The 25,183-nt window shown below is 45.2% G+C and overlaps 1 protein-coding gene across 1 annotated transcript; it reads right to left on the reverse strand.

Annotated features, from left to right (window-relative positions):
* Nucleotides 1–5,305: 5,305 nt before the first annotated feature.
* On the reverse strand, nt 5,306–23,785 carry FUCA1 (alpha-L-fucosidase 1). The gene is made up of 8 exons (XM_056123111.1): nt 23,388–23,785; nt 20,839–20,973; nt 18,723–18,860; nt 14,203–14,308; nt 11,714–11,914; nt 9,652–9,839; nt 6,512–6,611; nt 5,306–6,061 (listed from the first exon to the last, which is right to left on the reverse strand). The coding sequence occupies exons 1-8, from the start codon at nt 23,774–23,776 to the stop codon at nt 5,921–5,923; spliced, it is 1,398 nt and encodes a 465-aa protein (XP_055979086.1). The 5' UTR covers nt 23,777–23,785; the 3' UTR covers nt 5,306–5,920.
* Nucleotides 23,786–25,183: the final 1,398 nt, after the last annotated feature.

A 25,183-nucleotide genomic window follows, 5' to 3' on the forward strand; every position in this document is an offset into this window, starting at 1 on the left:
TTAATCAAACTGGGGTTAACCGTGTGCCAGGCAGGCACCCTACCTGCTGTACTGTCTCCGTGATCTCCATGGCCCCTTTTTCTTCTGTGTTGGAGTTCCACTAAAACTTGGAAGATATGTGCTCTCCAATCATTCCCCTATTCCCTTTTTAAAAAATGAGCTCTTATATATATCAACCAAATCAAAGTGCTGTATAGTAGAGATGAACAAAAATTAACCAGTCTCTGACTTCATGGGTTTAGCATCAGGGTTATGGGGCAAGAAAGACATCAATGATAAGAAAAGTAATAATATATCTACTTTTCTTAAAATAAGATCTACTATGCTCTGTTCTGCAAATTTTGCACCTAATTCATTCACCCAAATCTTCAGAGTTCAGCTGCAGGCAATCAACACACAGAAGCAAAGCATCTTTTGATTGCATATCTTGAAGAATTAATAAAAACCATTTAGGTTAAAATAATAAAAAAAAACTCCATACAGAACATAAACTAATATGCAAAGATCCTAAGGTAAATAAATGAAATGCTAAGTGTTTTTAAATGCATGTTGTGTCACATTAATTGATCATAATAACAGTTTATTAGGCACCAATGTTTTTGTTGGTTTTTGTTATTGTTGTTGTTGTTTAAATTTTTTTTTTATGTTTGGGGGCCACACCTGAGTTCTGGTGGTGGTTAAGGGAACCATATGCATTACCTAGTCAAGTCAAACATCTACTCTCTGTCCTCTCCAACTCGTTACTTTTTTTTTTTTTTTGCTTTTTTGGGTCACACCCGGTAGTTCACAGGGGTTACTTCTTGTTCTGCACTCAGGAATTACCCCTGGCGGTGCTCAGGGGACCCTATGGGATGATGGGAATAGAACCTGGGTCGGCCGCGTGCAAGGCAAACGCCCTACCCGCTATGCTATTGCTCCAGCCCCTCATTACTGTTTGTGAGGAACAATATAGCAACTTCAGAGTGTAGCATGTAAGTGGTAAAAGTATAGTTTTGCACATTTTTCTTATACATGTCAACGAGGTTGCCATGTAAAATGTGTTTCCTACTGTATGCTGTGATTAGGATTATTTGAAATACACTCAGAAAGATAGAATTACTGGAGAACAGGGAGTAGAAAGGGAACCTCCTAAGATGGAAGAGAGATTGGCAGGATCTACATACAGTACAGGACATTAATTGTTTTTGGTTTTGGAGAACTCTCTAGCAGTGTTCAGGGGCTACTCTTGACTCATTGTCTGGGGGCAGGGGTCACTATCAGCAGTATTTGGGGGGACCATGCAGTGCCCGGGATCATATCTGTGCACCTGCATCAAAGCTAGGTACATGGTCAGCCTTTTGAGCTGTCTCTATGTCCAAGACTTTGGATCCACGTACACTAAAAAACCTTGGAAAACACTTGACAATGGCCCTAGAGCAGAAAAAGGATCACAGGATCCTAGTTAAAGCCCTTTCACCACCGATGGTTACCCCAAGCACCAGCAGGAGGGCATTCCTGAGCACAGAGCCAAGAATAGCCCTTGAACACTGCAGAGTGTACTCCCGTTCACCACCACCCCAAATTAAAACAGACTGAAAAAAAACCCAAAATCCTAATAGCAATAAAGAAGATCAAGTTTGTCTTTTCTCCACATCTTTCTTGGCTTTTTGTTTTTGGGGGTGGGTGGGTGGGAGGTGGAAGGGGGCAGTTGGGCCACACCCTGCATGGTGCTTCAGGGCTACTCCTGGACTTGTGATCGGGGTCACTCTAGGTGATGTTTGAGCGACCATGTGATGTTGAAGATGGAACCTGGTGATCCAACATGCAAGGCCTGCACTCAGTCCTCTGAGCTATCTTTGTAACCCTTCATTCCTTTATAAGCATCTTTTAATGGTTTTAGTCTCTCTAGTTACCTGCCATCAGGTCTTTCTCAGGTCAGATTTACTTTTTTCTTTTGAATGGGTCATATATTCTGTTTCTTTGTGTATCGTGTGATTTTTTGTTTTGTTTGGGGTTTTGGTTTTTGGGCCACACCTGGCGATGCACAAGGTTTACTTCTGGCTCTGCACTCAGAATCACTCCTGGTGATGCTTGGGGACCATATTCCCATGGCATCAAATTCAGGTCCCCCATATGCAAGGCAAGTGTCCTACCTGCTGTACTATCTCTCTGGCCTCCAGGTGATCAAAAAAAATTGGGGGTGGGGTAAAGAGGCAGTACAGTAGACAGGGTACTTGCCTTGCATGTGACTGACCCAGATTTGATTCCTGGCACCCCATGTGGTCCCCTGAGCACCATCAGGAATGCTGCCTGAGCATCACTGCCTGTGGCCGAAAAGAACACCAACAAAAACTCTACAACAAATTTTTATAATTTGTTTCGAAACCACAACTATCAGTGCTGGGAGGCTATTTGGTTTGGTGCTTGGGGATTGTTCCTGGGTGGTGCTCAGGGATCATGAGGTGGTAGGGAGTAAACCCAAGACCCCAGTATGTAAAGCCTGTGCTCCAGTTCTTTGAGTATCTCCCTGGTCCCAAGTTGTGTTTAAGTTTCTCTTCCCTTTTCCTTTCCTTTCCTCTTTCCTGTTGTCATTGTTGATCATCCAGGGTTGCACTTAGGCTTGACATCAGGTTGCAGTGCACACTTGGCTTCAATGCTCATCACACATGATGGCCAAAGCTCACACTCCTAGCTGTTTCAGGATAGGGTTGTGGCGCTCACACAAGTACTCCCTAGAAGCTGCACTTCAAGGTCATAGAACTCATGCTTTTCTTTTGGGGCCATACCTGGTGGGGCTGGAGCAATAGCACAGTGGGTAGGGCGTTTGCTTTGCATGCAGCCGACCCGGGTTCGATTACTCTGCCCCTCTTAGAGAGCCCAGCAAGCTACCGAGAGTATCCCACCCGCAAAGCCTCGCAAGCTCCCCATGACGTATTTGATATGCCAAAAACAGTAACAACAAGGCTCACAATGGAGACGTTACTGGGCCCGCCTGAGCAGATCGATGAACAACAGGAGGACAGTGCTACAGTACTACTTGGTGGTGCTCAGGATTTAATCCTGGCTCAGCACTCAGCAATCACTCCTGGCAGTGCTCAGGGGATTATATGGAGTGCTTGGAATCAAACCCAGATGGTCTGCATGCAAAGCAAGCGCCCTACCTGCTGTACTATCACTCTGGCTCTGGAATTTATACTTTTCAGTTGTGCTACCCTCCAGGGGTTGCATCCCATTTCTGTGGTACAACTGGGAATTGCCTGTGGTAGGTATCACAGAGAACAGTGCTCCCTGGACCACACTTAGCACATGTGGGACATCAGGGTTTGAATCCATTACTATGTGGTTGCAAAACAGCCACCGTAAACTATGTCCTATTTCCCCAAGTCCTGTGATTCTTTTGATTGCCACTGTTAAAAACTGGGCAGTTTAATCTAAAAATGTGGGACTCCAGAAATCAGATTTGTTCTTCCCTAGGGTTTGCTGGATTTGGTTTGTTCTGTTAGTTTTGCCTTTTTGATTGTTGCAAGCCATTTCTGTGCTGAGGATAAGCCAGAGGTATGAATTTAAGATTTCAGGTCTTTTCCTATCCTTTCTCTGGGTATGCCTGGTCACTTCTAGTTTTCCTCATGTACATTTTTAAATGTCCTAGTCTTTAATATCTATCTTTCAAGGGGGTAGGGAATAGGGTTGTGTTCGAAGGGCACCAGCCCTTTAAATCCAGTGGAAATCACCTTAGCAGGAAGAAGAGCTTGTAGCAGTGCCTTGAGGTGCAACAGTGGTGCCAGTTCTTATATCTTGGTGAATGCAGCAGGACAAATCCTCCAAATTTGCACACAGGGTCCTTTTTTCTTACCTCATCACCAAACTGTGTACAGATGGCTCCAGGGTCATGTGCATAGCTGCCTGCCACATGACTGGAACTGATGAAAATAAACCACATTTCAGTGTCTAAATCTTCCTGGCATTTTGCGTTCGGTAAGTTAAGAGTTCCAAAATAGTTATTATAGTTAGACATAATCTGTTAGTGCAGTAGATTAGTGTTGAGATTCCCGGTGCTTCCTTTCTGCCAAATCCTTTCTTAAAACTTCTTATAGTTTTAGTTTATTTTGAAAATAAAAACAGCCAAAGCGATAGTACAGAGGGTAAGGTGCTTGCCTTGCATACTGCTGACCCCGGTTCAATCCCCAGCATCCCATATGGTTGCTTGAGCACTGGTAGAAGTGATTTCTGAGTGCAGAGACAGGAGTAACTCCTGAGCATCACTGGATGTGGCCACTCCACCCCCCAAATATAAAACAAAAGAAAAACAGGGGCTGGAGAGATAGTACGTGTATAGGGCCCTTGCGTTGCACTCTGACCCACTTTGATCCCCAGCACCCCATATGGCCCCAGGAGCCTGTCAGAAGTGATCCCTGAGCAGAGGGCCAGGGGTAAGTCCTGAGTACTGCTGGGTGTGACACAAAATTAAATTAATCCCCCTCCCCCAAAATGTATTTATTGTTTATATTGTTAGGAGGAAACACTCAGCAGTGTCTAGGGTCAAGGATCAAACCCAGGGCCTTGCATATGCAAGATGTGTTCCACCAACTGAGCCTCATTCCTCCCCCTATAACTGATAAATTTCCATTCATAGTGTTTAGGGTTTTTTTTTTCATTCATAGGATTTCATTATAACTCTAAGTATTTTCTAATTGGCCCGCTCATGACTTCTTTGATCAATGAATTAGTTAAAGCATGTTGGGGCTGGAATGATAGCATAGTGGCTAGGGAGTTTCCCCTGTACGTGGCTGACCTGGGTTTGATTCCCAGCATCCCATATGGTCTCTCGAGTACTACCAGGAGTAATTTCTGAGTGTATGAGCCAGGAGTAAGCCCTGTGCATTACCGTGTGTGACCCAAAAAGAAAGGGGGGGGGGCGGGAAGCATGTTTAACAATTTCCAAACAAGATCTTTTTTCCTTAATGTTATTTTTCTTGAATTATGTTGTAGACCATACTATACAGTCCATGATATTGCTTCTTTGACATTTGTATTTATAAATGTTTCATATATGTTTGAGAAGAGTTAGATATTCCTTAACTGTTGGGTAAATATTACTAAATATATTAAATTTAAAAAATAGAAAATGTTATCAATCTATAACAATTACTGACTGAATTGGTAGTCAGATGATAGTTGAAAACAAACAAAGGAATTACATCCTTTGTTCTGCATTTAGGAGATTTGGCAGGCTTTTTTTTGGGGGGAGGGGTGTTGAGTAAAATAGAAACAAAAGCTATAAGCAGTCTGTAGAAACTAGAAAAAGAAAATTACAATATGCTTTTGGTAGAAGTCATTTGACATACATATTTATTTTATATCTTTAAAAAGCAGAATCACAGTAATTTTCTCAATTGAATCATTCTAAAAAGACTGAAATTGAGCATGCTTAGTTTGTTTTGGAAATTTCTAAAGAGCTGCCTGATAGTAGCTTAGGAAGCTTCTTCCTTCTGCACCAGGCTCTCCTGTTCTTTAGGAGGATCTGGGGATGTCGGTCACAACTGATGCTGAGTAAACAACTCAAGATTGAGGTAGTCAAGCCCTTTCACTTTCTACCATGGACAACAGGGTGACTTGGCTTACTCTTTATCATTGAGGGCCCTATTAAGTTAGCAGACAGAGAGTGGAGGGAAGTTTCTATTGTTAGAGAATTTCCAAAGTTAGAAATTGATGAATTGAAGAGTTTAATTGTGCAGTCCCTTCCTCTGTTGATATGCAAGCAATGGATATCAGATTTTTGACACACTGATATGTCACTTTAATAAGCTCAGTTCCTTGATTATAATGTGTTGGAAAACTATCTTTGGGTAGACAAGAGTTGTTTATTTCAATGATGTTGCTGAAAGTAGAAAATCAAAGCTGTGAACAGCTGGACATATCTCTTCCTTTCGAAAATCAATGATCACAACACTCCTTTCAGTTTTATAGTCCATGCAGAGGTGACCGGGAGAATAGGGGGTGTTTTGTGAGGCAGATTGATGATGAGACCAGAAGTGGAGTCTCTGGTCCATTTCACTTGTTTTTTGACTCCCAGTAGTTTTACCTGCAGAGAGCAGAAGGGAAATTGAAATAATATGAATGCATTAATGAGTACAGAATAGAACCAGAACATGGAGGGGCAGGGATGGATATCTAAGGAATCAAATAAGGACCAGGGATGGAACACAGTGGTAGAGTGCTTGCCTGGCATGTGTGAAAGCCGAAGTCTAATTCTCAGTACTGCAAAAATAAATAAATAAAATAAAAGGGAATGAATATGGTGAAACCTGGAGTAGAAAGAAACAAAGAAAGAGACCTGCTGATACCTTAGTAAAAAATTAAATCTCAGGGCTAGAGATATGGCTCAGTGGAAAAGCACATGCCCTGCATGTGTGAGGCCTGGGGTGGGAGATGGGGGTGGTGGTGGTGGAGAGGTGGAGGGGGAGAAAGAGGATGAGGATGAGGAGGGATAATAAATAAATAAATAATATCAGAAAGGACTGAATCTTTTTACCTCTGTGCTTGAGGTAACTTTGGGGGATTCTAGTTGTAAGATTCCACCTTTTGGCCACTGCAGGAAAATGGCATAAACATCTGATTTTTTTGAGGTGTACCTAGATGGAAAGAAAAAGATCATTGTCAAAGACACCTGGCTTGTCACCTTGACACAAACTTACATATTTTGTAATCTCTTTTTTTAAATCCATTAACCCCAAATCCTTGACCCTCCTAGTGCTACTAGGAAATGCCACATGTTTGTGCCAGTTAGGCCTGCAGGAAGGAGATGCTCTCGGAGACTCTTTTCAGTGCTGTCTTTTAGTTGGGGATGTGTGTTTCCATTAGAATTCGTTTATTTGATTGGGTCTGAGTGATACCTCAAAGGACTGAGACAGGCTTTGCATGTTGGGGCCTGCGTTTGATCCCCAGGACTACATGGTTCCCTGAGCACCATCAAGAATAACCCCTGAGCACAGAGCAGGAGTAGCCCCTGACCACCACCAGGTGTTCCCTCTCCCCATTTTATTCATATTAACATTTTAACTCTAGCTGAAAAGATAGTACAGCAGGTAGGGCATTTGTCTTACATGCAGCCCACCCAGGTTTGATCCCTGGCATCCCGTATGTTCCCCTGAGAACCCCCAAGAGTGATTCCTGAGTGCAGAGCCAGGAGTAACCCCTGAGCATCACCAGGTATGGCCACAAAACAAGAACAAACACAACCAAAAAATTTTTTTTAATTCTTGAAAAAGAATGGAAGCTATACCTGCACTCCTATAGCATCAAAGCAAAGAATACATAAACCTATGAAAGGTGTCTCTGTGAAAATCCAGTGGAGAAAACAGCCATCATCTCGGGGAGACTCAACCCTACAGAACACAGAATTCTGGGCAAATCTGGACTTAAGGAATGCTTCTTCTGGGTGGAGGGATGGGAGAAGCAGAGACAGAAAAAGATCAGTGACTGGCAAGCTGGTACAGACATAGAATGCCAACCTAAGGCAGAAAGGTACTGAATGCACAGGACTTCCAGATCTTCAGTTTTATTGCAACACGTGTCAAGTCAGAAACACACTCTGATCTCATTCCTGGCCTTTGGCAGGCCCTGCGCAACTGGTGGTAGCCTGGGCTTCACTCCACCCTACAAAGTAAACAGCTTTGGGTTCCACATACGGTTCAAGCTACCATACAATCTGACAGGCTTATAGCCACAGCTGGCTCGAAACTAAAGGAAACTTCCCTAATGTGTGTGCACCAGACCTGATTTCCAACCTAAGACACTGAGTGCAAAGACCCCACAGAGGTTCAGAGTTTTTTTGCCTGCATTCACTTGTCACACTAAGAACTGGCAGTTCCCCAGCATGGACAGAGTGCAACTGTCCCTGAGAGACAGTTGGAAGCAGCCAGCACAGAACGTGATTCAGATAGCAGAAAAGAGCTGGGGCTGGAGCAATAGCACAGCAGGTAGCGCGTTTGCCTTGCACGCAGCCAACCCGGGTTCGATTCCCAGCACCCCATATGGCCCTCTGAGCACCGCCATAGTACAGAGCCAGGCATAACTCTTGTGCATCGCCAGTGTGACCCAAAAAGCCAAAAATAAATAAATAAAATAAAATAAAAAAAGAAAAGAAAAGAGCTGAAAGATGAGTCCCATGCTTTTGAGCCAAGATCCCCGAACTGCTACTGGCAAATGAAAAAATTCTCCCATATGGCAGGAGCAATAGTACATGCTGGCGTACAGCTACATGTCTTACATGTAGCCAACCCTGGTTCAATCCCCAGCATCCCACACGGCCTCTTGAGCATGCTAGGAATGATTCTGAGTACAGACCCAGGAGTAACCCCAGAGCACCACCAGGTGTGACCCCAAAATGAAAGAAACAAACAAATCGTCCCATAGCTGCAAAGATCAGCTTGCAGAAGAGCCATTATTGTGTAATATGACCACAAACTTCAGTTACTGGCCAAGTTCTTGTATACACTAAACCAACTGACAGGTACTGGCAACTGTGAACTCTGGGCTGGAATAGCAGCTAGACCTGATACTACAGTGCACAGGTGACCCAGACTGCCTGCTATGATCCAGGTGCACACAGATCAGAGCCAAAGACAGGTGTTTGACCTTGCAAGCATGTAAGGAATTCTCACAAGATCCGTAACTGCCAGAAGTCAGTAGAGTCACAGGCACTAGCCTAGCACTGTGAATAGGAACACCAGCTCACTGCTCAGGCCAGCTGGAACTTGGAGCTCCCATGAAGCACCAGGAATGATGAAACAAAACAAAGCAAAAGAAGAATAAATTTAGCTGCATCAACAGATGGGGACAGAAACTTAGGAAAGTCTTCAACTATATCAGGACTTTCTACACTGTCTGAGGATGGTTACAGAGCAACAATTGACTCATTGCTTACTGACCTGACGAAATCACTGGAAGAGGGAATCAATAAACTTGAAGAAAGATTGACGTAAAGATTAAAGAACTCATTCAAACAGAAACAAAGGAGCTAATGAATATAGAGTAGGACTCAGCAGAAGAATGGAAGATGCCAAAAACTGAATCTGTGACCTTGATTGAATACAAGGCACAGGACATCATCAATAAAGAAGAGGTAATAGAAAAGAGATTTAAATAAATAGAGACAATTTAAGAAATATATCTGACAAAATCAAGAGGAATGACCTCTCCTTGAAAAAAATTTTAGAAGGGGGAAGAATGGTGGGTGGAAGATATAGTAGCTGAGAATTTCCTCAATCTGAGTGCGGGGTGGAGGTGGGATGAGGGGTGGGAGGATAGGTGATGGGGGGCAGAATTTGTGTACCTAATCCAAAAGGATTTAATAGCAAAAGAATGGCTTTGGGATTTCTTCAAAGTAACTTCTAGGCCGACTTTTAATATGTGCATCTTTGTTGTTTGTTTGTTTTTGGGCCACACCTGGTGGTACCCATGGCTTTCTTCTGGTTCCGCACTTAGGGATCACTCCTGAAGGGGCTCAGGAAACTAAAGGGGGTGACTGGAATAGAACCTGGGTTGGCTGCATGCAAGGCAAGTGCCCTCCCTGCCGTACTATTGCTCCAACCCTATTATGCATCTTCTTGATGCCTGTTCCAGCTGGGTCATCATTGTCCAGTCCCAACATACACACAAGACATGACTTACCACACTGTTGTGTTCTTTTCCAAGTGCACCCTCCATGGCTTAGATGCATAAATGGCCTCTCCATTGACTTCCAGCCACTTCCCCACAGAAAGAAGCCTTTCTTGGAAAATGGGATCAATCACTCCATCTTTAGTTGGTCCAATGTTGAGAAGATAGTTGCCTCCCAAACTTACTGCCTGAACCAGTTCCTGGAGAGAACAGAAATAATGAAATCCTAGCTAAGAATGCAAAGCCTGGTATATCTGTTTCAAACAGATATTGAGAAGGAAAATAAGTAAAGTAAGTAAAGTAAAGGCCCTCCCGTTGATCATCGATTTGCTCGAGCGGGCCCAGTAACGTCTCCATTGGAGACTTTGTTGTTACTGTGTCTGGCATATCGAATACTCTCGGTAGCTTGCCGGGCTCTCCGAGAGGGGCGGAGGAATCGAACTCGGGTCGGCCATGTTGGCTGCGTGCAAGGCAGACGCCCTACCCGCTGTGCTATCGCTCCAGCCCAAGGAAAATAATCTTGGGAAAAATTCTTTCACTGTTATATGAATATCCTTTACCCTTTTTGCTTGTTTGTTTTTGGGTCATACTCAGGGGTTACTCCTGGCTCTCAACTCAGGAATCACTTCTGGAGGGTCTTGGGGGACCATATGGGATGCCAGGGATCAAACCCAGATCAGCCTCATGCAAGGCAAGTGCCCTGCCTATAGTATTATCCAATTATTTATCCTTTTGGGGAAAAAAAATCCTGTTTTTAGCATTATGAAAGCAAGACATGTTTACATTGTTTGCATGAGAAAACAGATATATCCTGCCTACTTGATGAACACATGTTGTTTTTGTTTTGTTTTGGTTTGGTTTTTGGGTCACACCCAGCAATGCTCAGGGGTTACTCCTGGCTCTGTGCTTAGGAATTACTCCTGGTGGTTCTCAGGGGACCATATGGGATGCTGGGGATCAAACCAAGGCAAGGCAAACACCCTACCCACTGTACCATTGCTCTGGCCCCCGATGGACATATGTATTAACCCAAATTCCAGGGAGTGATCATGGGCACTTCCCTGTGGGACTGTCCCTCCATAGTGCTGTATGCTACAGGGGAAGGGCCACTGATCAGAAGTACAAGTGTGAGCAGGGGAGGGGAACAAAGCACTTGGCCATGAAGGTGTCATACAGAGCCCTTCAGAGTGAATTCAGGGAGGAGACAGAAGACTTTGAGTGGCTGCTTTGCAAACTGGTGAGCTGAAAGAAATCTGAGAGTTTATGAGCCACTCTACTTCTGATAGGCCGAAAATGTTTATACTTGCCAGTGAGGCTGGAGCGACAGTACTGGGCACAGGGTGTTTGCCTTGCTAATGGCCAACCTGGCACCACATAAGGTCCCTCGAGCCCCACCAGGGGTGATCCCTGAGCATGGAGCCAGGAGTAAGCCCTGAAACAACACCGAGTGTAGCCCAAAACATCCCCTCAAAATATATACACATACATATATATTGCCTCTTTAGCAAAACAGGCCCTCAAGAGATAAGTCTGGAAGGAGTCTGAAATGGGACGTGTGTGTATGTGTATCTGTTTACTATGAGCACATACACATGGATTTCAAGGCAAATTATGTAGAGAAAAATTTCATAAAGGAGGAAATTTTAGGTAGAGTACTCTAGAGGCATTGCAGGAAATACTATTTAAGTTTCATTTTTTTTTCTTTCCAGTCTTTTTCCTACCCAATTTTCTACCCTTGGATCATGCACCTATTTTACAGTCATAGATATTTTAACACTTAAGGAAAATGAACCAGCCTACTTCATTATTCCTTTATGTTTGTTAAAAAAAAAAAAACAGAAACAAAAAACAACTGAAAACCACTTCTATGCCTAACTGGAAACAGTTTTGGAAGAAACATCTCTGTACATAAAACTTCCTTCTCTGATAATAACAATTTCCTTAGGAAAGGTTTCTGTAAGCACTCAGGAACTCTGCAGGATTCTAGTGAGCTACATTTACATCTGGCCAGTAATGGGCTTCTACCATGTTACTAGTTCACACTTAACAAACGACTGGCTCTCAGGTTTCCCACCGAAATGATTTCAGCCTCGCTTGTAATCTCAGACATCAGCATGTTGCGGCGATAGCCCCAGGAGCGCTTGTCTATGCTGGTGCACATCTCCCACTTGTGAGATGGCGCGGTCTTGGGTCTGAATTTGTCTTCACAGTTGTAGTATCCTCCATGGTGACAGGAACAGTTCAGACCCCATCGGTCATTCACTACCACCTCATCCTAAAGGAGCAAAGAGCACCGGGTCAACATATATAAAACCACTCAACTTCAAACCACAGTCTGATCATTGAAGAGTCTAAGTGGAAGCAAGAAACAGACCACGCCTGGACATTCTGAACTGGTGCCCTTTTATCCCGGATGTGAATTTGGCAAGCTAAAGATTTTTTTTTTTTTTTGGTGGGGAGACTGTAACTGCTATCCAATGGGAAATAGCAAGAGATGCTATTAAATATTTCAGCATAAGCTTTCCTCACACCATTGAAATATCCAGCTCCAAAATGTTATTAGTGCTGATAGGGACTTTAGAAATAGTACAGTGGGTAGGGTGCTTGTCTTGAACATAGCGGACTGCGTTCACTCCCTAACACTCTATATGGTCGCCAGGAGTGATCCCCAAATAAAGAGCCAGGAATAAGCCCTGAGAACCACTGGGTATGGTCCCCAAAAACAAAATAGTACTCATAAACCCTGGTTTACTGATTGGTAATGTCAGCTCTGAAAGGGACTGTTTCAAAGACCATCTAGGAAACCACTTACTCTATTAGAGGAGAAATGAAGAATATCTTTGTCCAAGGTCACATCCCCCAGAGAGTTTTGGAAAGCTACAGCTAGGAGGCAGGGATTAATCAAATATTCTTTTCTTTCTTTTAAGGTCTTGCTAGACTCAGAGATCACATCTTTGTGTAAATGTTTAATTTTACTGTGAGATTTATACTTGGGTGTCCAAGGTAAATAAACACAGTTGCTGCCATTATAAATCCAGCAAAGATGCGTTGAGACATGATTATCACAAAAGAGTTAACTACCTAGAGATGAATGTAAGAGGGGAACTCTGAGCCAACAATATCAGTTTACTTCAAATAAATATTTATTGAAAAGGCAATTGGATGGCATTTAAGATTAAAGACAGAACAACGAATGAGGTCTCAAACCTTGCCTTTACAGAGTTGGAGAGACAACAAAGAAAAATTAGGGAGCTTGCCTGGCACGCAGCCAACCTGGGTTCGATCCCTGGCATCCCAGATGGTCCCCTGAACTCTACCAGGAGTGATCCCTGAGCACAGAGCCAAGAGTAAACCCTGAGCCAGGCCAGGTGTGGTCAAATATCAATCAGTAAGTCAAAACCTTGTCTTCATAGTGAAGAAAAGAGATTTCAAGGGAAACAACATCTGAAATAAATACATTGGGTAAATGGTAATGGGGGAAAAAAAGCAGAGAAAAGCATATGGCATTAGGGAATGGAGTGATACTACAGCAGGTGGGATGTTTACCTTGCATGCGGCCCAACCCGGATTTGATCCCAAGCATCTATATGATTCCCTGAGCACTTCCAGGAGTAATTTCTGAGTGCAGAGCCAGGAGTAACTCCTGAGCATTGTCGGGTGTGGCCCACCTCACCACATACCCCCCGAAACAGCATACAGTATCACAGGGCCAGGGTGCAAGTTCAGGCAGGGTGTTGGGCCAGCTGCATGAAGCTCTTCCAAGCCCTGTGGAAAGTGCAGGTGTGAGCTGTGTAGGATTGCAGTCCCAGGAACAGGGGGCTGTTATCTCCTAAACATCCTTTCCTGATATGTTCTAGGTCCCAAGCAGCCCTCTCAGGCTGAGAAGGCATCACAGCCAGAGTGGGAAAACAGGGTCTGCAGGATTCCATTCCAGAGTCCATGTCTGAGTGACCCCAGTGTGAGGCCCCTAGGAGAGAAGAAGCGCCTCTAGCAGCCTCTGCCCCACAATCTGGCCAGTCCCAAAAAACCACTTTTATCTTGGAGGATCTCTTTCTCTTTAATGTTCTACACCTAACAGTGCTCTGTTCGAAGTTTAGCAACGACTATCCAAAATGATATTTTAATAGTTGTTGTTATTTATTTATTTAGCTTTTTGCTTTTTGGGTCACACCTGGCGGTGCACAGGGGTTCCTCCTGGCTGTGCACTCAGGAGTTACTCCTGGTGGTGCTCAGGGGACCATATGGGCTGCTGGGAATCGAACCCGGGTCGGTCGCGTGCAAGGCAAACGCGCTACCCGCTGTGCTATCTCTCCAGCCCCAGTTGTTGTTATTTTTGGGCCACACCTAGCAGTGCTCAGGGGACCATATGTGATGCTGGGATTCCAACAAGAGTCGTAACTACAGCCACATGCTAGCCAAGTGCCTTAACCTTTGTACTCTCTCCAGCCCCCCATATGTTGTTTATATTCTTATTTATGTTGCTGCTGTCACTATCTTAACACCAGAGGTTAGCTTTCTTTGATCAAAACAGATAAATCAGAGATAAGTCATGCAATCACATACTTTGACTGGGCTGTCATTGTAGAGCCAAGCAAGAAATCCTGTAGAGTTCCAGTAAGAATCAGTACTTTCCCAGTCTCCATCAGACCAAATCAAGTCAGGTCTGTACCTGAAAGACAGGCAATTAGAACAGTTTATTATCTGAATTAATTCACAGTAAAATCTTGTGGATTTATTTGCCTGGGGAAAGCTGGACCATGTGGTACCAAGGATGGAACTGGGGTTGACCGCATGCAATGCAAGTATCTTAACCACCATGCTGTCAAATATACAAACATTGACTTTCTCACATTTTAAAAATACTTCAAATTATCATGGTATAAAGAATACAGAAAAAGAGGCAAAACGACAATAACACACACACACACACACACACACACACACACCTTTTGCTAACATAACTATTGTTTGATATATAGCAATTTGTTCTATTCCTTCCTAATCATTAGTTTTGGTTTGGGGTGATAGACAGTGGTAGTCAGGGGCTACTCCTGGCTGGGTGGTTGGGCTGGATGGTTGGGGGTTCTCATGGTAGTGCTCAGGGGACCATGCATGCAATATTGGGAATTGAACCTGGGCCTTTTGTATGCAAAGCATATGTTTAGTTCATTGAATTATCTCTTCACCTCTCTTCCTAATCCTTTTGTTTTGTGGAAGAGGGGAGGGGGAGGTCAGGGTGGATTTGTGGCTACATCTGGCAGTGCTCTGGGGACGTGATGCAGTGTCAGGAATAGAACCCAGGGCTGCACACAGTGAGCTACACTCCCAGTCCAATTTCTCCCTCATCTTTTTTTTTGGGGGGGTCACATCCAGCAATGCTCAGGGGTTACTCCTGGTGCTACACTCAGGAATTACTCCTGGCAGTGCTGGGGGGGCATATAGGATGCTGGGGATTGAACACAGGTTGGCTGCATGCAAGGCAAATGCCCGACCCACTGTACTCTCCTTCTCCCTCATCTTTCATTTACTGCTTTTAAAATGAACAGAGTGATAGGCTTGCTCTTCAAGCCCATTATTCTCCCTTGAACATTACCTAGATTGCTTGTCTCTATGCATTTTTGCTTGCTTTCCCACCTGGAGATGCACAGTGAACAAGTTCTCTACCTACTTCTCTCTTTCTCTCCTCCCACATCTTCTAAATAAGTTTCAATAAAAGCTCTTTGTTGCTGTTGTTTTTGCACCACACCCAGCTGTGCTCAGGGCTTACTCCTGGCTGTGCATGAAGGGTTCAGGGGACCATATGGGACGTTGGGGATTGTATCTGGTCAGGGGCATGCAAGGCAAATGCCCAACCTGCTGTACTATCTCTCTGGCCCTCAAAGCTATCTGGCTTCACCATTTTTGTTTCTCTTGGAATTCTTTTCTGTGAGAGAAATGTGAAGGATCCAGAATGCCTATGCCGAGGTTAGGACTATTTTTTTTCCTGCAAAGAGCAATTCCTCGCTCCAGCCTGAGTCCTCTGTTCCCCAAGAAATCGGGACAGATGTCATCTCCCATGACACCGTGCAGAGCAAATGGACTCCAGGCGCAGCTTTAAGGCTGCCTTATTGGGTTGGCAGGACATGGGCATCCATTCCATGAGATGCTCACAGCAGACTTCACTAGTCCTGACCCAAGTCAGGCATTTATTTCCCAGGGCACTGGTGGCTGAGGTAGGTTGGGCAGAAAGGTAGAAGCACTCTTTTCTTGAGCCTACTACCTCACTCCCACTTTTCTGAGCCAAAGGCAACAACTGGGTCGGATGCATGAAAGGCAAGCACCCTACCCACTAGTCTATCTCTCCAGCCCCACAATTACATCTCAATAAATATGGAGAAAGAAAAAGTTGAAATAGTAATCTATCCATCTATTTATGATTTGATTTACTTCTCGCAACTAATTTGGCTTAGAGTGAGGTTTCTGAGTTTAATGTATACTAAGAGCTTGAACTGTTCTACCAAATTATTTTTTTATGGGGGGGGGAAATGGGAAGGTGGTAGCTACCCAAAACTTCAATTCTGTAAGATCTACTTAATCCACTTAAGCCACCATTGCACCTTTTTATACATAGTTAATTAAAAAGTGTACATATGTATACCTGCAAGGTAAACACTATTCTTCCAATTTTATTTTGTGCCTGGTGGTGTTAGAGAGGCCATACAGTACTGGACATCAACCCAGGACCCTGTGCATGCCAGCCCTTAGGGTTAACTCTCTGCCCCTTCTTCCCATTTTAAAGAGTGAGTATCAAAAGTTCCTGGGGGAACTGGAGCAATAGCACAGCGGGTAGGGTGTCTGCCTTGCATGAGGCCAACCGGAGTTCAATTCCCAGCATCCCATATGGTCCCTCGAGCACTGCCAGGAGTAATTCCTGAGTACATGAGCCAGAAGTAACCCCTGTGCATCGCCAGGTGTGACCCAAAAACCAAACCAAACAAAACAAAAGCTTACAGGGGGCATATTGCACAGGGGCATGAAAGAACTTGTCAGTAATGGGATCTGCAACTCACACTCATCTGATGTCAAATCCTGTGCTGTAACTGAGTAATTAGCAAGCAGGTGCACTTCAAGGAAAAGACTGGCTGAGTGGCCAGACATAGCACAGGGGATCTGCTTCCCCAAGTATGCATGTGAAACTCTGCTTGGTACTTTATGTTCATTGGTTCACACACAATGCTATGCTATATATTATCCACAAGTTTGCAAAAAAAAAAAAAAAAGAAAAAAGAAAAGAAAAAGGAAAGGAAAGAAAAAGATTTTAAAAATTGTGACTAGTTCAAGGCCATAGAGCTGGCAATAAAGGAACTGGGTGGGGCAGGGAGACAGTGCAAAGGGCTGAAATTCATGCCTTGCATGTATAACGTCTGGATTTAACACCCAGTATCTCATCATTCCCTGAGAACCACTGGATCCCCACTAACAACAATAACAACAGCAACAACAAAAGGAACAAAGAACAGAATTTCAGATTTAGTTCTGATTTCTTATTTTTTAGGGGCCACACCTGGCAGTGCTAAGGGGCTACACCAGGCTCAGTGGTTGGGGGTTTCTCCTGGTGGTGCCTCGGGACTATGCAGTCCCAGGTATGGAATCTGGGCTCCTGTATGCTAAGCATGTGCTCCAACCTGACAGCCTCTAACATTCAGATTCAGTTCTTTCTGATTGCAAACCTCTGCGAGTTACTGACAACTGTAACTATTTATTTAGATAAGTCATCTTTCCCCCCTTCCTTCTATCTTTCCTTTCTTCTTTCCTTTTTTATATCCACTAGTGCCAAATTTCAAGCTGAGAGTGATCATTTTAAGAATAGTAGCCCTATTTTGTTCGTTTCAGCCGTGCTGGTGGTGCCAGGGCTGGGACACAGGCTCTCACACCTATTCTTTATTACTGAGATACATCCATAGCCCAACACCCTTATGCTGTACCAGGCTTTGTGATGGAGACTATTCACATATTATTCTGAGCAGGGTATAAAATAAAGTTATTTATTTATTGTCTGGGTTTTTGGGCCACATCCAGTGACTTTCAGGGCTTACTCTTGGCTCTGCACTCAGGGATCACTCCTTGTGGGATTAGGGGATCAAGGGGGTGCCAAGGATTGAACCTGGGTTGGCTGCATGCAAGGCAAGTTCTCTACCTACTATACTATCTCTCCAGCCAGTATTCTCACTTTAGATAGATACTGAAGCTCAGAAGGGTTATCTTGTTTTGTTTTGTATTTGCTTTTTGGGTCATACCCAGCAATGCACAGGGGTTACTCCTGGCTCATGCACTCAGGAATTACTCCTGGCTGTGCTCGGGGGACCATATGGATGCTGGGAATCAAACCTGGGTTTGGCTGCGTGCAAGGCAAATGCCCTACCCGCTGTGCTATAGCTCTAGCCCCGGATTATCTTTCTAAGACTGAGAAAACAAAAACAAAAACTGAGAAATAACAAGGGTCAGAATTCAAAGGGGGGACCTGTTGACACTGAATCATTTGCAAGGTTCATTAGTCTGAGTTGCTCTTCTGCCAAGTTCTGACAAAGAAAACAGCATGCAAGGAAGGAATAAAATTACCCCCACACGCCCTGTGTGGTTTGGTTTGGTTTCTTTTTGAGTCATACCCAGCGGTGCTCAGGGTTTATTCCTGGTTCTATTCTCAGGGATCACTCCTCGAAGGCTCATAAGACCATATGGAGTGTGGGGGATTGAACCTGGGTTGGCTGCACGCAAGGCAAATACCCTGCCCACTGTACTATCAATCCAGCCCTAGAGCAAAATTTACTTTACCAAGTTTGACTAGTTTAGTATAAAGGCAATATAGCCATATTATAAAAATTCTGGCAAGTAGGAGAGAAAAATGATCTTATTTGGATACAATATCACTTTTATTATATTAATATCTTGTGGGCTCCTCTCTCCAGCCCCATAGTTCACCCTATTTCTCTTCCTTCCAAGTTAACAGTATCATCCCACAGAAAATTCGGATTTAACTGAACAACATTTTAAGGCCCAAACTCTCCTGTTTTTTTTTTTACCTGTTAACAAGGTCATATATTTACCTGATTACAAGGTCGTATAGCTCTGGCATTGTTTTTTCTTTAACAAAAAACTGTGTTTTGAAGTTATTTTTCTTATCAAGTAGGTAAAGTGGATGGAACCATTCTAAGAGTGAGTGGTAGACTCCATACCGCATGTTCCTTAAACAGAAAAACAGGACAGCGACTGTCATTTAAGAAAAATACCCCATTTTAACAAAAATTAATTTTTAAAAAAAATTTTTATTAGTGAGACACTATGAGACACAGTTGTAGACTTACAATTTTTTGTGCTTGGGTTTCAATTATACAATGATCAAATACCCATCCCTCCACCAGTGCCCATTTCTCACCACCATGGATCCCAGTATCCCTCCCACCCCCCATTCCCCCATCTCACCCTGCCTCTGTGGCAGGGCATTCCCTAACAAAAATTAATTTTAACACATTGAGGAGGTGGGATCCAATACCATTTCCTTAAATTATTTCTTATTTAGCTACATAAACAAAATGACTTGATTTACGATACTTTTGCTAATACACATAACTACTTTTTTTTGTGGTCGCACCTGGGGGTATTTGGGGACTATTCCTGGCTCTGTGCTCAGGAGTGATCCCTGGTAGTTCTCAGGGGACCAGGGATGTGGTGCCCCAGGGATTCAAGCAAATGCCTATACTATCTCTCCAGCCTCCACAGAACTACTAAAAAAAATAATTAAAAAACATTTTAGGCACACCATGATTTATTTATTTATTTGTTTTTGGATGACACCCGATGATGCTCAGGGGTTACTCCTGGCCCTGCACTCAGAGATCTTGTAAGGTTCAGAGGATCAATATGGGATGCCTTGGATTCAACCTGGACAGGCTGCATGCAACAGGCAGATGCAACCCACCATCCTATCTCTCTGGCCCCTACACACCACGATTTAAACCAGAGTATCACACTCCCCTCAGCCCACCATCCCTATACCTTTTTTGTCTGTTTTGGGCCACAACTGGCAGTGCCCAGGGCTCAGCTCTGAGCCCTGTGCTCAGGGCTCACTCCTGGTGGGACTTGGGGGACCAGACGGTGTGCTGGGAATCAAACCCAGATTGGCTGTGTGCAAGCCAATACCCTACCTACTGTAACTATCTCTCCAGCCCCTATTGTTTATTTTTTCCTTAATATTTACTAAGTTTTGCCAGAATGACCGACCCAGGCTCAATCTCCAGCACCCCATATGGTCCTCCAAGTCTGCCAGGAATGATCCCTGCATGCACAGCCAGGAAGAAGCCCTGAGCAATGTGGGCTGTGGCCCCAAACCAAAAATATTTATTAAAAATTTTTCACTCTGAATTTTAGGCCACATATGGCAGTGCCGGAGGGGGAGGCTACTCCCAGCTCTCTACTTGGGGGACGCTTCCAGTGGTGCTCTGGGGGCCACACAGTGCTGGGTACAGAATTTAGTTCTCCTGCACACAAAGCTAAGTCTCCATACTTTGATACATCTCCTTGGCCCAATCATAGTTCTTTAAAAAATGTAGTTAATCTATTTTTAATAAAATAAAATGTGCTTTGGGATTTTTGAGGCGGTGTCTTTTTTTTTTTTTAATCCAGGAGTACTCAGAGACTATTTGTAGCATAGAGATGATAGTTGCTCCCAGTGGTACCTGGCAGAGCTGAGAATCAAACCTAGTGTTCCTATATGCAAGTATGTGCTCCGGCCCCTTAAGCTTTCTACTTGCCCCATTAGAGAGTGTTTTGAGCTAAGAATGGGGAGTATCAGGCCAGAGAGATAGTACAGGGGGCAGGGCACTTACTTGCCTTGTGACTGACTTGGGTCCAATTCACAGTATCGCATATGCACGCCATCCCCCCTACCCTGCCCCAAAAGGTGAGTATTTTGAAAGAACTATTATGCAAGTAAGAAATGAGGGTAAAATTGCAATGACACAGATAAGGCAGAAAGAACTACAGTTAAGTACTTCATCATATGACTTGGGTAATAACCAGCTACACAGAAGATAAAAGACAACTACCAGTCCAGATCTAATCAACATCTCAAATTTTATGTAGGGTTACTTTTGGGACATCTGGCAGTGCTCAGGAGTTACTCCTAAAAGAGAGGGCAGAGTAACAGGAACTGGAGACACACACCTCTTACGCACGGCTTTTTCCAACTCACCAACCAAATCACGATGGGGTCCCACATCCATTGAGTTCCAGTTCCAAGAAACAGAACTCGGCCAGTTGGTGAAGCCTTCGTGATGCTTTGTTGTCAGGACCACATACCTGGAGACATGGAGACCAGGTGGGTGAAGGAAGGAGGAACTGAGCCCTGAGCATGAACCTCCCCATTGGAAGATGGTTGGGAGGGGCTGGTGAGACAGTACAGGGGTTAAGGTCATGCCGAGCATATGGCCTCCCTGCTACAACCTGGTCCTCTGAGTATTGCTGGCTGTATTCCTGGAGGGTCCCCAAGCACTGCTGGAATGATCTGGGTAATCCCTGGCACTGCAGGGCCAGACCAGCACCACATTCCTGGGGCCCTTACACTTGAACTATAGCTTGGTGGTGGTAGGCACTTTCAACCCTCCAATCACCCCTCTACCCCCCACCCACAGTACTACTTAAGAGGGGGAAAAAAAGGCCCAACAAGAAAATAGGTTGAAACTATGTGTCTAAGAAGAAAAAGAAAATAGGTTGAGAGAGATAGAAATCTTTTTGCTTGGGTGCCTACAATAAGAACACCTAGAGTGCAGTGAGCATCCTCTCCAGCTGAGGGGGAGGAGCAAAGGGAAGAGATTTCTGGTCTTTCAAAGCTGCTGCTGGGTACTGAAAGTCACAGACTGTTATGGGGAACTTTAAGACTCTTTTTTTTGGGGGGGGGAGTTGCACCCTGCCATGCTCAGGGGTTATTCCTCGCTCTGCACTCAGAAATCACTCTTGTCGGTGCTTGGGGGATTTGTATGGGACAGCTGGAGCGATAGCACAGCGGTAGGGCGTTTGCCTTGCACGCAGCCAACATGGCCGACCCGAGTTCGATTCCTCCGCCCCTCTCGGAGAGCCCGGCAAGCTACTGAGAGTATCTCGCCCGCGCGGCAGAGCCTGGCAAGCTACCCGTGACGTATTCGATATGCCAAACACAGTAACAACAAAGTCTCCAATGGAGACGTTACTGGGCCCGCTCGAGCAAATCGACGAACAACGGGAGGGCCTTTACCTTATATGGGACACCAAGGATTGAACCCAGGTTGGTGGCATGCAAGGCAAGCGCCTTACCTGTTGTACTATCACTGTAGCCTGCAAACTTTAAGATTTTAAAAGACAGATATTAGAAGGGATGGAGTGATAGTACAGCGACAGGTCAGTCTCCTTGCATGTGGCCGACCTAGGTTCATTCCAAGCACTGCATATGGTCCCCTGAGTTGCCAGGAGTGATCGCTGAGCACAGAGCCAAGAGTAACTCCTGAGTACAGCTGGGTGTGGCCCAAAAACCAAATCAAAACTACCCCCCCCCAAAAAAAACTAAACTAAAACTCAACCCATGTGTTGATGAGGGGCCAGTAAGATAACTCAAAGGGATGGAGTACAAGCACTGCATATGAAAGGCCACGTTCCATACTGGGCACCACTTGATGTGGCCACAAAAGCAAAACGAAACAGAGGGTGGATGACCCAGGCAATCTGGTGCAGAGTGATAAGAACCTACAGCTGAGAGTCAAGTTTTCGGGCTTAGAGTGTTAAACTTCTTTCTGGGGCAGTTATCTTGCTCAGGCAAGGACGTCTCTATGATCTTAATTTCTTTTTAATTTGTAAATTATGGCTCTTCAAAGCTAGTAAAAGACAGAGAATACCTTCCCCTGTTTACAACACCAATGTCAGCTCTGCTTCCAGGAAGAAACAAGGAGACAAGGTGAGGGTAGACAGTATCTCCCTGCCTCCATCCTTACTCTCCTCCAACCCCCTTCCTCCCAGAAGCCACACTCATCCTTCGAGAAGCATCACTTCCTAACTCAACCCCTGGCAACCCCCCTCAAGGAACTTTCTCTCCTTCAGGAGAGGCTGTTTTCTCCAGCCCTGTAGGCTATACTTGTCCATTCTCAAATACCCACAGGTAAGCTCCATCCTTTGGAACATGTCTGAAGCACCATGTGTGGGGTGATTTGGCGGGCATAGGGATGCCACTCTGTACTGGGGCCCCTCTCCCAGCACACCAGGAAAAAAAAAGAGCTGGTGGAGCACTTATTTGCCCTGCACAAATGAGGCCCTGGGCTTAAAAATCCCAGCAAGGCAGAAATCAGACAGAAAGAAACTACTTTAACCCCCCCCCCACCCCCACCCCCTCCTATAACCACGGGAGGAAGCTGAAGCATTTGGGCTGAAATTCACAGTGCAACCGGGATCACGGGCTTCAAGTCATGGGATCCTGAGAGTCCTGCCTTGCAAAGGGACATTAGGCGTCCCGTAGCGCAATCCTCTCCGCGTTGAGGGCTACCAGGACCACCAACTCCCGGAAACTTATTTTCTTGCAGTCCCCAGGCACACCCGCGTGCGCTCAGATACCTCCCGATTCGCGTCTGCAGCCCCCCGGGAAGGGCCCTGGGACACGAGGCAGAGCGGGCGTGCGGCTCCGTGAGCCCAACGCCGGCCCGGGCCAGCGTGGCCGGGCAGGGGCGCCCCAGCCGTCCCGCGGGGACACTCACTTGGCCCCCGCCGCCTGGAAGAGGCTGGCCCAGGCTTCGGGGTCGAAGAAGCTCGCCGTGAACAGCGGCCCGAATTCGGCGTAGCTGAAGCCGGGCGGGTAATTGTCGCGCATGAACCGCTGGTACTGTGACTTGGCATCGCCCTTCCAGTGCCACCAGAACCACTCGCTGCCCCAGGCCGGTACCGAGAACACGCCCCAGTGCACAAACACCCCGAACTTGGCCTCATCGAACCAGAGGGGCAGCGGCCGGGAGTCCAGACTCGTCCAGTCCGGGGTGTACTGGATCTCAGGCTGGGCTGGGACCCGGGCCGGAAGCACCAAGCCGGCGGTCCAGAGCAGCAGTAGCCGGGAGCCCACAGCCCAAGGCCTCACGCCGCGACACCCCATAGCGGCCACTGGGACGCCACCGCTCCCCCGGAACTCGCCAGTGCGGGCTGGCCACGCCCACTTAGAGATGATTGGTTCGCAAGGAAAAGGGGCGGGTCAATCCAGGCTGCTAGGTTACCGTGTCCCGGCTCTCTAGGGCGACCCTGCTGCGCCCTCTGGTGCTCAAAAGGTAGTAAGGCACAAGGAGGCGTTGACAGCGCGGAGAGAGGATGGACCAAAGAGAATTTCCTAGGAACTTCATTGCAGGGGTTAAATATCGGAAGCGGCCATCGTGTTCTATCTATAGTCTATTTTCAGCGCGCATCTCGCATCCCTCCAAACACCCTTTACTTATTGCAAACCACAATACCCTGAAGGAAAGAGAGAGCAAAAGGGAATGCCCTGCCACAGAGGTGGGGCGCGGGGGGGGGGGTGGGGGGGGGCGGGGGGAGGGGGGGAGGGCTACTGTGATCATTGGTGGAGAATGGGCACTGGTAGAGGGTTGGGTACTCGATCATTGTATAACTGAAAACCAAGCACGGAAAGTTTGTAAGTCTACAACTGTACCTCATGGTGTTTCACTAATAAAAGAATAATAATTCTTTTATTCTAATAATTTTAAAAGACAGAAACAAAAAATATCGGAAGCGAGGGAAGTCCGACGTGTACAGAGAACTGGAAGCAGTTGCTTTTGCTCTTTGCAGCCATTATAAGACTTTTGAGAAGTAGTTTGAAAGAGCAGGCCTGGTGGTAGGAATACAAAATGAAAGGGCATTATAAACAGCCCTAGATGATTAAGTGGGCTAGAGGGGGGCATGAGGGGAGGCATTGTTGGGGGAGAGGGAGGGAAAAAGGGGGAAAGTGGGTGCTGAATTTTTAGGTTAAGGATTCCTTAAATATTTCCTCGGTGTCAATTTGTGTGAGGCATTTGGGCCATTCCTTTGCTAACACAAGAAAAGACCCACCAATGAATAAAAAGGCATGTTCTGTCAGAGAGGAACTGTTGGTATATAGCTCTAAACATTTTAAATTTAACATTGGTTTGTCCTTTCTCCTCCACCCTTGCCGCAAGGAGTTTAGGCTTATTGGGTTACACCCATCATAGTTCTCCCATTCCTCTGTGTTTATCTTTAACTTCTCTGTGCTCTCTTCCCTATCTGTTAATCACCTATCTCCCCAAATCAGACCCTATTATGACTTGTAAGGTCAGATTCTTCTAAGGACTCTGAATTTTGTATTTGTAAGTGAAATATTGCTTTTCTCTTTCCCTTATATCTTTTGCATAGTTTATTTTAGAGCAATATAGGAAGATAGTTACTGTGCCCATACAAAATGACCAATATTATTAAGAAGTAGAATTAAGATGAATGTTTAAATGATTATTTTAAGGTAAGGAGAAATACACCCCTAGATGGTATTTTGCCCTTA

Source organism: Sorex fumeus, unplaced genomic scaffold (genome assembly GCF_029834395.1).
Source record: "Sorex fumeus unplaced genomic scaffold, SorFum_2.1 ptg000047l, whole genome shotgun sequence".
Classification (NCBI taxonomy): Eukaryota; Metazoa; Chordata; class Mammalia; order Eulipotyphla; family Soricidae; genus Sorex; species Sorex fumeus.

What these genes read in the sequence shown, in the direction of transcription:
- FUCA1 (XM_056123111.1), bottom strand. Translation starts at nt 23,776, where the DNA reads ATGGGGTGTCGCGGCGTGAGGCCTTGGGCTGTGGGCTCCCGGCTACTG. An exon ending in GCGAGGCTGAAATCATTTCG is followed by an intron (nt 9,840 to 11,713) that starts GTGGGAAACCTG and finishes TGTTCTCTCCAG; the next exon opens with GAACTGGTTCAGGCAGTAAG. An exon ending in AAGTTACCTCAAGCACAGAG is followed by an intron (nt 6,062 to 6,511) that starts GTAAAAAGATTC and finishes TGCTCTCTGCAG; the next exon opens with GTAAAACTACTGGGAGTCAA.